Source organism: Penicillium solitum (assembly GCF_028829755.1).
Source record: "Penicillium solitum strain IBT 25940 chromosome Unknown utg000001l_segment0_segment0, whole genome shotgun sequence".
NCBI classification, from domain to species: domain Eukaryota; kingdom Fungi; phylum Ascomycota; class Eurotiomycetes; order Eurotiales; family Aspergillaceae; genus Penicillium; species Penicillium solitum.
The window spans coordinates 4428565-4442745 of record NW_027072121.1 but is presented as its reverse complement, the minus strand read 5'-3'; the positions used below and the strand labels follow the sequence as shown (position 1 = coordinate 4442745).

General features: G+C 45.3%; 2 protein-coding genes across 2 annotated transcripts; one reads left to right on the top strand and one right to left on the bottom strand.

Moving 5' to 3' along the window:
* Window positions 1–1981: 1981 nt before the first annotated feature.
* Window positions 1982–2581, bottom strand: N7455_001684 (ankyrin repeat domain-containing protein; the record flags this gene model as incomplete). Its single annotated transcript, XM_065604067.1, has 1 exon — window positions 1982–2581. The coding sequence occupies one exon, from the start codon at window positions 2579–2581 to the stop codon at window positions 1982–1984; it is 600 nt and encodes a 199-aa protein (XP_065462558.1).
* An 842-nt stretch (window positions 2582–3423) lies between these two features.
* On the top strand, window positions 3424–3736 carry N7455_001683 (uncharacterized protein; the record flags this gene model as incomplete). The annotated part of the gene is made up of 2 exons (XM_065604066.1): window positions 3424–3530; window positions 3652–3736. 2 exons carry the CDS (start codon window positions 3424–3426, stop codon window positions 3734–3736), a joined length of 192 nt encoding a protein of 63 aa, XP_065462557.1.
* Window positions 3737–14181: the final 10445 nt, after the last annotated feature.

Here is a 14181-nt window from a genome sequence, read left to right as displayed (position 1 = left end):
TAAATCTCCCGAACATTTTGATTTCCAAATTGCTCATACTTCGATATGGAGGGGTAAACCTTCCTTTTATCTTATTGATAACGTCGCGTGGCGTCGAGGCACGTAGTGCCAAGAATTACCCGAAAGGGTAATTTATTAAGTCGCACAGGGTCCCCGAGGGTCACAGTTCCATGCCAAGAATCGCCTGTTTAGGGAGCGGTCAGACCACGACCGGGGCCTTCGGGCTCACTTACAGTACGCTGTCCCGACCAATGGTCGGAGGCTCTTATGCGGTATCCGTGGATCCTTCCTGTAAAAAGATTACCTCCGAAGGGGAAATTACGTTGAGTTTCAAGTCTCAATTTTTGGGGCGGCAGTGTTATAATGGAGAGTGGAGACACTTTATCCCAAAAAGTTGTCCAATCAAGTCTGAAGATTGTGGAGGTACGGAGTATACAGTAGCTGCGACGCCTTCATGGCCTATCCCCAGCAACAGCGCGGCAGTTATTCACATCGACGGTGTCCCCGGTGGTGGACTATGCCTCCAATTCCTGGATGCACACTTCAAGAATAAAAACATCGGGCCGATCAGCAGAGTGCAGAGGGTGGGAACGCAAGCGATTATTGGGACATTATCCACAGTTGCGACCAGTGTAGCGGAGGCGGAGGCTTACCTCGCCACGGTGTAACATTGGCTCTGGAGACGAGCTATGAAGATGTGTACAGACATGCACACCCTACCGGTAACCAATCTCCTCCACAGGAGTACAGCTCAGATCAGGGAATTCAGGAGATACCATCGTTCACCATTCACCGTTCACCATTCACCGTTCACCGTTCACCGTTCGTCATTGTACCAGGTCGCAAAAGCGCTGAAAAGTATCGACATGGAAACACTGGCAGCCATCCATCCATTCAAATTGGCACTATGGGTGAAGCGAGTTCAGAGCGATAGTCAAGATGTACCGGAGACACAGACCGAAGCGGGCGGAGTTATGCGAATCTTGGTCAACAGATCAGCGGGGGAATGAGATGGTAGGATTTGGCGTGGCGAGTGAACTTAAATGACATCTGAGATGACGTACACCAAAGACAATCCTAAATGGGCTGCAAGGAGGCATATCATTAGCTAAGGCGTGTATATGTAGATCTGTGATAGTTGCCCTTTGGGTTCAGCTGCCGGGCGTTATTAGATTGTGTGTGTATCTACAAAATTATGTTCCCGCTTGACTAAGAGGATATTGGATACGACCATTTGATCTGATATCACAGCAGTGATTTGTCCAATTTGATGACAAGATGGTTATGATTCCGCACAAAATAGCAATATACTTTTAATGAGTTACCAATGCCAGCACCTGAAAATTTGCCATTTTATATCACCTTCCAAATGGTCACATTTCAATCAACTGTGACAAACACTTCGGATTATCGAACGGACCAGAAATATTCCCACTGCAGTACGCAAAGCCACGAGTTGGTGTTGAAAGCGTCACGCAGATCCGGTCTGGCTTGGTGCTTTAGCTGCTATTCTTGCGAAGCTATGACGAGAATGCGAGAACTAATAGTGGCCGATAAGACCAAGCACTGAGAGACTATAAGATAAAGGCAATTATCTACGGGCAATGCATGGAATAATGAATTCATAACATGTCGGTACTTGTTAGAGAACTCAAATGATTATGATCCCATCGGCCGTTGTTTCCATTCTCCATCATAACTCGGTCCACATGAAACAATCCTTGCCATGAATCACAGGATAGAGAATTTCTTTATATTGTACCATACATGTCATAATGCTATGTAGCATGTCAAACACAACCCTATGAATGTGTTCTCACTACTAAGTGTAAGCTATACGAGCTCCGAACTACTAACAATGGCTTCGGTATTTCATTTGCAACAATTACGTTCCTACAAGCCTGCTTTCGAGATGATGTGTAATGACCCCCCGAGATGCCAGTGAGCGATTTCTTTCTCAACGTATCTGTTGCGGAGGCGTTTATTTGTCTAACATAATTTTCAAAGTGCGCATATCTCCGTTCATACAAGCCAATCTAATGCATGACATATATTCATGATCACTTTCTGGCAGTAGTAAGTACTGCTGCAAAACGATATTTAGAATCTTCCGACCGTCATCTCTTGTTGGATTGACGGAAGCCAATGCTTGGCTCATGCCTTGTATGACTTGGTTGGCATCTGGGCAATCCATGCGGAGCGCTTCGAATTTCTCGCACATGTGACTCCTTGAAAAACTATACATGCTCTCTACAGCTAAGCGTAGGATGGATTGGTTTTCGATGTCTCGGATGCTCCACTGGAAATCAGGAACAAGACCAGCGAGCAGTTCCACCAAGCAGTAGTGTTGCCCCTTTATGGCTTTTGACAGGGCTGTCTCGCCAAAATTATCCAACAGACTGACATCAGCTCCATATTTGATCAAAAGTTTGGCTGTATCGGTATTCTTGGATAAGACAGCTGACATCAAAGGGGTATTTCCGCGGTTGTCAAAGCTATTCAGGAGCACTTGCCCATGTTCGGGAATTTGTAGAACATAACCAAGAAGATCGTCATATGCATTTGAGGCTGCATAGTGCATGGCTGATGATCCTTTCGTATTAGAGCCCATCAAACTAATTATCCAATTAGAGTTCTGAGAAAGAATGTAGCAAGCATCATGTTGTCTCTTTTCATTTAAAGCGGTTTCGAACGCTGCTGTCAGTTGTTCCGAAAACTCTAGACCCGGGACAGTACAATTCAGAAGAAAATTCATCTTTATAGCAATCCCTTACAACTTTAGTTGTTGAGTGTTCTATCTGCAACTGGGGGAGATAGTCGACTTTAATAGGGAGCAAGTCTACTTTCGCTCAGCAAAACGCCTCTTTTGGCTAAATATGTAGCTTTAGAGGATGAATGAGCCATTTCAGGAACAGCCGTAAATAGAACGATGTGAATTTGGGTAAACGTCTGAGACTCAGACACGTATTGAACACTATTTTCCCATAAGGGTAAACGGTGAGCTGCTCCAGAGTGAAAAGTCGCTTCGGAGAGTTGACAACTCGGTAAAGAGCCAATTTACTGCATGAGGATTTGTGATGACTCAAAAATAGCTCACCTTCGCGTCAAGCCCTAAATCACCTGGGCACAGTATATCATCAGTCTGAAAATTTTGTAATCAACGCTTGAGAGTAGCCATTCTGAATAGGCATTCTCATTATAGCTTACTTCTGAGCTCTATGAAACCTACTCATGCATTTTGGAGAGATAAGAAACAATATCAATATCCATGTGTATATACAGTACACACGATGCTTTTGTAAAGCTGCCCTGTTGACTAGGCGTCCCTGAAGTGTAGTTCGTTCCGAACAGGGTAATATGAAATGAGACAAGCTAAGCACCTACCGAATAGCTAGTGCCTAAAGAACCCAGAAATTGGATTCAATGACAAATATCAGCTTCGAAATTGGTAATCATGCGATCGGGATGAAGGTCTCTGAGATGAACACAGAGAAACTGGAGTTGAAGCTGCTGTCGAATATGACTTCACTGTATGTATGTCAGTAAAATGGTGACAACTTTGTACGTATAGATTCTAACTTGTAGTTGATGTAAAGGCGAAGGTAGCTACTCAAGTTTTCCACAAAAAACACACAATTTAATTGTTCGCAGATCTCATTTACCAGCTGCTTTGCCCGAATCAGTACTTATTAGCTGGGGTATGGCCATGCACAACCTGCTGTCGTCACCGCTGTGAAACCAGCTGTATACAGGTCCTGTTACTATCTACTCTGGTTGTCTTCAAACAAAATTTCGCACCATTTTACTACATCATTAGTTGCAATTAAGACACTGAGGCTTATTTCGCCAAATCCTTGGTCAAACAGTCAAAGCAGGACTGCAGAAAAAATAGCTTAATCACATGATGTATAGAGATCAAGAATAGATCAAGAATAGATCAGAAAACTTTTCTGTCCTATTTCCGTTATTTCATACTTACTTCATCAATCCCATTACTTGGATGGACTAGGCATAGATGTATTTTACGTAAAAGCAATTGAATATTGCTATTTTTGGATAGGATCAACGTAAATAATGCGTATTTTAATTTTAATGTTCCTAGCGGCCAACGCCTCGGTGACTCAATCAACGCGATATGCGTCATTAAAGCGAGCTTCTTCAACCACCCACTCTATCCGTACTCAATCCTCTGGTAATTTGAATGATGAAGGGGAGAGAAGTCGGATATATTTAGCCAACATCAAAGGAAACAGGAAGTGTGAGATCTCATTATAGTAGGGCGTCGCCCTGATGTACCAAAACACCGTACGCCCTCGCCTGTTAAAGGATGCGAGAAGTCTTTCGCCAATCGCTATAATTAGCCTCGAGTGGAAATCGTAAATTTTCGAGCGGTGTAGCATGATGCCTTTATTTTACACAGGAGAGTGGACCCAAAGTTTATTGAGTAGCCTGATTCTGATCAAGAGGTGAGTGGGCTTGCCACAACCTCCCTGGAGAGCCTGTGCCCCTCGCAAGCTAGCTCATATGAGATTGCGAAACAAGTAGATTGTGAAGGCGTTTTAGCTGCTAATGTACAAAAGTTGGAGGTTCCAAGCCGCTCGCGGATGGTTTGACGATGTATAACGTGCGCTAGTTTGAAACCACATCCACCGCGATGAAAACAATCTTTTATTGGGCCTGATCGTTTAGTAGTTGTATTGCGGTCACCTCATCCCATCCGAGATCAGTATCAAGTCTTTCATTTGGTTTAAATTTGTATTCCGCCGTATGGTTTGGATTTCTCTATTTCTCGAAGCCAGGTTTAAATACAAATTTGGCACGCACTGAACAGAATGTGTCAGGCATACAGAATGGTTACCGTTTTCTTACAGCTACTTTTTATGCGGTGGCTCATTGGGTTGCTGTGGATAAGTCCTGTAACTTTGTAGCTTGATGATTATTTAGAATTCAAGTTGTTTACATCAACACGTTGCCCTAAATGTACAGTAGCGACCGCTTTCGCCTTCCATGTCGAACAACACTGAAAAGCTTTTCCAAACTCTAAAAACATGCTGCGCTAACCCGTATATAGTTATTTCCGTATTTGAGAATCCGTCACAAGGGCCGGATGGTATAATACTAGACGCAAAGAAACGGCTTAGTAAGGTATCTGTATTGTATTGTTACGGTTCATCTCCAGACCGACCCTCTCTTCCCCTCTTCTGACTACCAACGGCAGACCTCAGGGAACTTCACTGAAGGCTCAAATTAGAAAGAAGCTGGAAAACAGCATGCAAGTCCCTACGGAGATATACGATCATGTAAGGCCTAGGATTGTGTCAGTTGATCTTTTCTTTTGCTCGGTGCTTAACATTCCTTACAGATTGTTTATCGTGTTTGGAACGTATACAATGAGTTCTTATATTTGGCAGACGATGCTAGGAAATACGCGACCTTTGAAGGCAGGGCTCGACGGGACTTGGCAAACCTGCGCCTTGTCAACAGGGCCTTCTGCCGCAGCGCGTCACCTTGGCTGTTCCGGCATGTCAACGCAGAGTGTACTTCCACGCTGGTGACTCCACCTCTAGAGCGGCTTATACAATTATCGAAAAGCCCTTATGCTACATGTGTTTGTCAAATTGACTTCGGCTTTAAGGAAAGCCTTCCATCGGATACCAGCACATTATATATCGAGGCCCTCGCAGAATGGCACTCCTTCCTTCTGGTCAAATTCACCAATCTCAGGGCCCTTGGATTTCATGAACCGCCCTTATCGTTACCGCAAGCCCAGAAAGCAGTGTATATGGAGATAGCTATCTCTATATTGCGTTACGTGCCGCTTCCAAACCTGTCAGAACTTGAAGTCAGATTTTCTATTACCCACGACTTTGGACGTTTCTTTCCGAATGAAATCAATTCTTTACAAATCCCTATCGAAGACATTTTGCAACATCTTCGACACCTAGAACTATGCGTTTGTGCATACACGGATTCGGCGGATCAGAGGCGCAGACAGACGCCAGTTTTGCCGGAATATGCTGCTCTTCCCAATGGCACCTATGCCCCCCACTTATTCAGAATGGTTGAAAATGCGCCAAAACTCAAATCACTGATATTGTCTAGTGTCAATATTTTAGATTTCGACTCTGTCACCTTTCCATCTACCGTTTGTCTAGAGTCTCTTCATCTAGGAGGGGTTTCCATCTCATCTGACGTTCTCCTTTCGCTTATCAACCAATCTGCGCATAAAATGAAGTACATCGGTTTCTGGCTGGTGAAATTAAAGTCTGGGACATGGCAGCAGGTGCTATTGCAACTGTGCAAGTTACCACGCCTTCTCGATATCAACATCGATTATGGTGGATACACATTAACAGGATCGAGCTCTCATCTGGCCGACAGGCTATTTCCAAGTCCGGAGTGCCGTCCAGATATTGAAACGATGCATAATCTTGATTTGATTGAACTTGGCAATCTACAGTGGCAAGTCAATTCGAACAGGATCGCTATGGGATTACAACCTTTCCCCGATACAGACTATCAACATATCAATAAGCCATCACTGGAGTTTGAAGGGTGATTTCTTGTAACCACCAAGAAGCTTAAACAGACAGTGTGATTTTAGTCAGGTTGAAATCCAGGGAATTGATTTTCAATTTTCAATAGCGATAGTTCAGCCTTCTATGCTTCCAAGAGAACGCGTTCGTGGGAGTGGATATGGTAGGCGTACGACAAAAGTAACCGGGGGTGGGAACATATTGTGAATGTTCGTCCTTGTTGGCCGTTTGTGGAGATCTTCAAGTCTTGCAAGGCAGATACAATCAGACATGAAATGGAAAAGCAATGTACTGCCTTTTGTTGAATAATAATGGATCGTCAGGGAAGGGAAAAGAAGAAGGAGGGTAGAGAGAGAGAAACTATCTACTGATGAATTAGATCTGTCCCATATGACTGCCTTAGGCATCGGGAACCCGACATCAAGTGAAGAGATGCCTAAGCAGATGGAAATGGAAGAGGTTAGCCAGTAACCTCTAGTGTCCAATGAGTTCCAAAGCCATGGCATGATTGATCTGCAGTGGTGGAGGTTGTGAATAAGCCTTACTGTCGAACCTTGCCTACTACACTGACTCGGAACTGACTGCTACAAAGTACCGGCTGTTTGCAGTGATGCAACCCGCAAGATTAAAAATGGAACTGTTGACATATTACCTATCTAAAGACTTATGCTTGCCGATTTTGTATCGAACCTTCCAGCAAGCCCAAACGTCTAGTCCTAGATCTTTGTATTTTCCATACTGGTATTTTAAGCTCGTGGTATTTATTACCTGGTTAGGTACACATCGAATTATTTGCGCACTATTCACCCATGGATTAGCACATCATGTGATTATGGTTTGATAGAGGATCCCTGTGTTCCCAACATGGAAGGCGATACCGGTCGCTACTGTAAAACCGTTTCAGAATATAGAAGATGGCCTTGCTATCCTGCAGACCCGATCAAAACGAGAGAATATTCTATCAAGTATGATCTAACCAAACACAGAGATCTAAAATCCACTGACCATTACTGTTAGATCCGAATGCAAAGCCCCTCGCAGAGCGACTTACAGGTCTTCCTCTTGCTTTGGCTACCGCCGGGACATATCTTCAACATAGTACGATTGACTGCGAACGCTACCTCAAGGAGTATGAGAAACGTTGGAACATCAGCCGTCGCCGACCATTACAGCTCCAGGAGTATCAGGAGCGTACACTCTACACAACCTGGGATCTGTCATACTCTCGCCTAGAAAAGGAAGATCCAGACGCAGCGGAATTGCTGAAATTACTTGCCAATTTCGACAACCAGAAACTTTGGTTTGAACTTTTTCATGCCGGACTTACCGATAGCTCTCCCGAATGGCTTCATGAAGTGATCGCCTATGACGTAAATTTTAACGACGTGATGGCAGTCTTGGTTAGATACTAATTACGTTATAGTGGACCTTCTGTTGGATGCCCGGATGCCTAAGGCATCACATGTAAATAGAACCCAGATAGTTTGCCTGCTCTCTCGTCCTCTCTTTCTCCTCTTCGTCCACCAGAATACATACAGTGCTTTCTCTATGAACTTACACGTATTGTATCAGGTTATGAGCCTCTTTTGCTAGTTGGACCACTAGCAACTCTTTTCTCTGAAGCTATTTTCATCTGGAGACTTTTGACGATCTGACCCCACAGTGGATCCACCTTTGTGCGTGGTACACTACACGGATTCGGATCCAGCCAATAACATCCAGGAAATCCTTCGAGCCCCGCCGGCAAAAGCTCCGTTTAGCTTTACAATCCAATCATGGCAGACGTCGCGACCGGAAATGTGGGGGACACCAACCCACAAACCCCCCCTCCCGGCGTACCGCCTAACACGATTGATCCCAATGAAGTCCCGTCCTTGAACGATCCGATCCAATTTGCGCAGGATGCCAGTGACAGCGAGGATGAGGATAACAAGCCGTCCCATCAGGGACATGGTCTGCCAACGATTGCAATGACCAAAATTCAGAAAGTGAGGACACTGGAGCACAATGACACTGATCCAAGTGGTTGGAAACAGGCACTGGCTTACCAGTTGATCCCATACGCTTTGGAATGGCTGCTAGAAAGCGACATTCCCCGACCTCCCAAGTCGCATGCTTCGTTTGAAAGATGGAAGTACTGGTCTCGCTTAGTTGCAAGCTGGATGTACAATCAAATCGATGTCACACTACAGAACAAGCTGCGCAATTTGTCAAAGATGCCTAAGTACGCTGATCAATTGTACGATAAGCTTATGGCTATGACACAAGGCAGTGACCGGATGCAAACTGCATTCCTTGAGATGAGGAAGTTCGATAAGATGAAACGATCGGATTACAACTCAGCAAGCGAGTACATTGAGGAGTACCAGCGACAGTACCATGTGCTTGCTCGATTCAAGGCAGCACCGCACCCAGCACACGGCCTATCACAAGTCCTTCAAAACCTTGAATTGGAAGTCAAAAAGGTCCAGTTTATTAGGGAAGAAGTCGCAAGTCTCGAACCCAAGAAACTCAATCTCGACAAGGTGGAGGAGTACTGGAGAGCACTCCAAGCAGCTGCTGACATGGAAGGTGTCACCAATGCTGTCTACAATAACAATGCCGGCCGTGGCCGAGGCAATGGAAGAGGTGGTCGTGGAGGAAACCGTGGTGGCCGAGGTGGTCACAACAACGGTCACAACAAAGACGATAACACCCAATCCAGCAAAGACATCAATGCTATCGACGAAGACGTAGCCACTGCTAAAAAGAAGAAGAAGAGAGGTCTTCGCAAGCAGCCTGCCGACGGCAAAGACATTCATGACTACGCAAAAGAGATGCGTAATGGCACACAAAAGGATGACAATAACATGTGTTCATTCTGCGGCTTTGGACCGCACACTGCAAAGAGATGTGCCTATCTCAGTGACAACCCACCAGCCTCGTGGGAACCGTCCGGCAACTTGTGGGCCTATTCAAAGGCTATCCAGAGAACTCAACGTCAAGATGGACAGAACAATATGGTTGTTGCAGCTGCCAATTCTGTTGACAGGAAGAATGATTGGTTGCTAGACACTGGTTCTGACAAGACATTGACACACGATCTCGAGGACTTCCACACATACCAACTGGATCACCCTGACACAGCTTATGCGTACAAGGATTACTCTGGTAATAGAGTCGTCACGCTAGGCCACGGTGAAGTCATTGTAAGGGCTGCCCTACCAGGTTTGGATGGAAAGACGTACTCGTTCATGACAACTGGTTACTACACTCCTAGGGGACACGGCAAGCTATTTGGCATGCAAAAGCTTCTTGAAGAACAAGATATCTCTTACGACACACGCACTAAGAATCTCACAAATGGAAGGGGAGACATCCTAGGGTATGCAGACACGTCAACAGGTGTCCCGTACCTTGTCAGTCCGAAGGACGATGATGACCCCAATGAGATCAAATCGGACACAGATTCCGACGATGACGATGAGATTGGATTTGTGAACAAAGTGACTGCGTACGAGATCCACAGACGTCTCGGACATGCTGGAAAAGCTCGCATTGCTTCCACACTACAACATGCTGAACAACTAGGTGATGATGAGCAGTACGGCACGGAACACTTCGATTGTGACGCCTGTTTTCAAGGCAAGTCAAAGCTCAAGATATCCCGTCAACAACAGGCGAGGGTACAAGATGTAGCATGGAAATTCCACGTTGATACACAGCCAATGAAACCCACTGGGCCAAACGGAGAGAACTACTGGCTACCAGTCGTTGATGATGCTACTCGATTAATTGAGGGAATCATGCTAAAGAACAAAAGTGATGCTTACCATAAGCTTACTGCGTTCTGTGAGAAGATCAAATTACTCACCGGCAGATACCCAGGCATCTGGCGAATGGATGGCGGTATAGAGTTTAAAGAGTTCATCAAATGGGGTGAGAAGCATGGTATGACTTTTGAGACCACACCACCTTATACCGCAGAGCCAAATGGTACGGTGGAACGTTTCGGTGGACATATCAATGACATACAGAGAACGATGATCATCGATGCGAAGATGCCGGAAGAGATGTGGCCGTATGCGACAGACACAGCTATCTACATCTACAACAGACTAGTCAATCCAAAGACTAAGATCTCGCCGCTCACACATTGGCGTCAAGAATTTGAAATTGCAAACCCAGAGCCTTCCTTGAAGCACCTTAGACCATGGGGATCAGCTGCATACGTCCACATTCCGAAGCCTAAGAGGACATAGGCTAGGAAAGCAGCACCTAGAGCGTGGAAAGGTATGCTTGTTGGCTATGAGGGGGACGGTGGTCATGTTTATAAAGTGTGGGATCCAGTCACGAAGAAACTGGTAGTGTCTCGTGATGTTGGTTTTCCGCAACCTGGAGATGACGATGGTATGGGACCAACACTAGCTAGCAAAGCACCCACCGATCCTAAGGATCCTGATGATGATGATGATGTCGTCGGATTCATGCCTGTCTCACTGTCGCAAGAAGACGAGATCTCGAAGCCAGAAAAGAAGCAGTAGCAAGTAGTACGTACACTATAGGTACAAACTCCTACACGATTAGCTGTACAAGCACCTGTTACGCCGTCTACAATTTATCTTCTAACAATTCATGGCAGTGCATCTACAATGCCTGAGACACCACAGAAGGCACCACCGCAGAGAACAATCATTCCGCTAATAAAACAGCGCAAACTCTTTCAAAGTTTTCTCCTAACTGTGGGAGAGGAGCCCATGATGACAGGCGCGAGAATCACTGAGATCACGGATCCTACCACTAAGAGCGTCTCACAGGTTTTGGACATTGAGCGGAAGAAAGAAGATCTCGGAAGAAGACTTTAACAACTGTTAACCCAAGTGTCTCAACTTGCTGAAAGTATAGACGATATTCGTCGAGATACCGATAACATTGAGAGAGCTGTCACCGAGGAATCAGAAGATATGACTCCTTCTCCAGAGCGATAGAGAACAGATTACCAATACCCTTTCTCATCTCCCACTCAACAAGCTTCTCCCGTTTAACAAGCTAGTGTGTTACCAAGTCGTGAGATCACACAAGCTCCACCAGTTCCTCAAGCCAGTGTGTCACCAAGTCGTGAGACCACACAGGCTACACCCGCTCGACAAATCAGTGTGTCACCAAGTCGTGAGATCACACAGGCTATCGATACAACGGAGACAACGACAAGCACTGAGAACACACCGGTTACTGCGAGATCAGAGATGTCACCAAGCCGTGAGATCATCTCAATTGAGTCATCGCCAGATCCTATCTCTCAGGACCCAGCTACACCGGCTCCCACCCTACCCCGCCGATCGAGACGAGCGAATATCGGGATTGCACCTGACCGATACCACGATCCAAAGCAGAAACACCTCGCTGTCGAGTACGAGAAACGAGACCGAGATATTCAACGAGCTGCCACAAGGGCAAAGGCGAAGGACTCGGGCGGTAACAACGTGACGGAGGGTGATAGACAGGGGTCTGCGGGACCTAGTGCGATATCTGCAACAGCTGATATGACAATAGACAAAGTCGATATTGACGAACCATTTCTCTACAATAGAAAGCCGCTATACGCAAAGGACGTTGACTTGCCATCTACGTATAAGCAAGCGCAAAAGAGCCCTTTCTGGCCTCAATGGCAAGAGGCTATGCAAAGACAACTTAGTGATCTCGAGGCTAAAGGCACATAGAGCTTGATCCTTAAGCCGTCAAAAGCTAAGGTACTACCAGGACAATGGAGATTCACTGTCAAATCCAACACCAGAGATGAAGTCTACGATTTCAAAGCACGATAGGTGGTATGTGGCAACTTCCAAGACAAAAATGATAGAGAAACATATGCCCCTGTCGTCGCCGAATGTATGATCAAAATCGTTCTTACACTGATTGCAGTGTATGGTCTAAAATGGAGGCAAGTTGACTTCACTGCTACATATCTCAATGCTTCACGTAAAGATATAGAGACAGTCTATATAAGACAACCTACAGGTTTTGAGTACGCAGATGCACAAGGAGACAAGAAACACTGGGTGTGTACACTCAATCAAGCGCTCTTCGGATTACGAGACTCTGCTTTCCTATAGAACGAAGAGATAGACTGCAAACTACGTCAGATTGGCTTTCGTCCGCTGGATAATGATCCTTACGTTTATATCAAAGGCAAAGGCATAAATTTGACTATTATAATGATCCATGTTAACGATTTCATCATTGCTACACCATCCGACGATGACATTGAGCAAGTTGTCAGCGAACTTCGTCAGTACTACGACTTGAAGGACCTCGGTGAGCCAAAGCAGTATTTAAACTATACGCTCGACAGAGACTACGCCAACGGGACAATCACTATATCACAGAAAGCGTACGTGCAAAAGGTGCTACGTATAGCTAAAACCTCTGGCTGGAAAGACACGCCATTGCCAGCTACATAGAGAGAGACACCAGCCGATGCGACCAATGCACTAGATGACGATGCTTTTGATCAATATCAGTCTATCGTGGGGATGTTAAACTAGTTAGCAGTCAAGACACGACCAGACATTCGCTTCGCAGTAACACGCTTACAGCATCGACTAGCAAATCCCACCCTTTCTGACTACAAAGCAATGCAACATATTGTAAAGTATCTAAGACGAAAACCTAACATCGGAATTATCCTCGGTCGAACCGGTGAACTTCGCTTCTATGCACACACAGATGCTTCACATACAGACTAGGAAGATAGCAAATCGACAGAAGGAAATGTCTGGTACCTTGCCGGATCACCTGTTATGTGGTCTACGAAGAAGCAGACGATCACAGCCAATTCGACGACAGTTGCTGAGTGGTGTGCACTGGATCAACCTAGTCGTGATACAATGTGGTTGAACAAGATCGCACGATCATTTATGCTCCCAGAGCAGCGTCCTACAGAGATCTACACTGACAACATCAACTCACAATTGCTTCTCTCGAAGAAAGGAGGCAAATCGGCGAACAGATGGCTTAATCTTCGTTACTTCTTTGTCAAAGATGCAGTGGCGCAAGGACATGTTGAGATTCATCGAGTGAACACCAAGCGAAATGCCGCAGATGGATTTACCAAGGCTCTTACAAAGGATCAATTCAAGATCTTTACCGAGCTAATTGGCATGTGCTAAATCCACAAGAAATTTGCAGAGTTTTACTATGTATGCCGGAACTGGAGATCTTGAGAGGGAGTGCATGCAGGATTCTATGAGGGGGATGTTGGATGCCCGGATGCCTAAGGCATCACATGTAAATAGAACCCAGATAGTTTGCCTGCTCTCTCGTCCTCTCTTTCTCCTCTTCGTCCACCAGAATACATACAGTGCTTTCTCTATGAACTTACACGTATTGTATCATCTTTTTACATCATCTCAAACTGTCTCGTCCAATGGAGACAGCAGTCCTGGGGGAGATAGCAACATCCGTGGAGGCTACTGTATACTTGGACAATGTTATGCATAATTCTATCCTATAACGATATACGAGGATGGTACCAGAGCAATCCTTGCATCCCTCATGGTTATCACCCTATGCAAAACTCTACCCATGCAGGATTCGCTAGTTGGCTATATCTGCATGATGAATTTTCAGTATATATTCGCATTTTTACCAGAATTTCTGTCTCTGG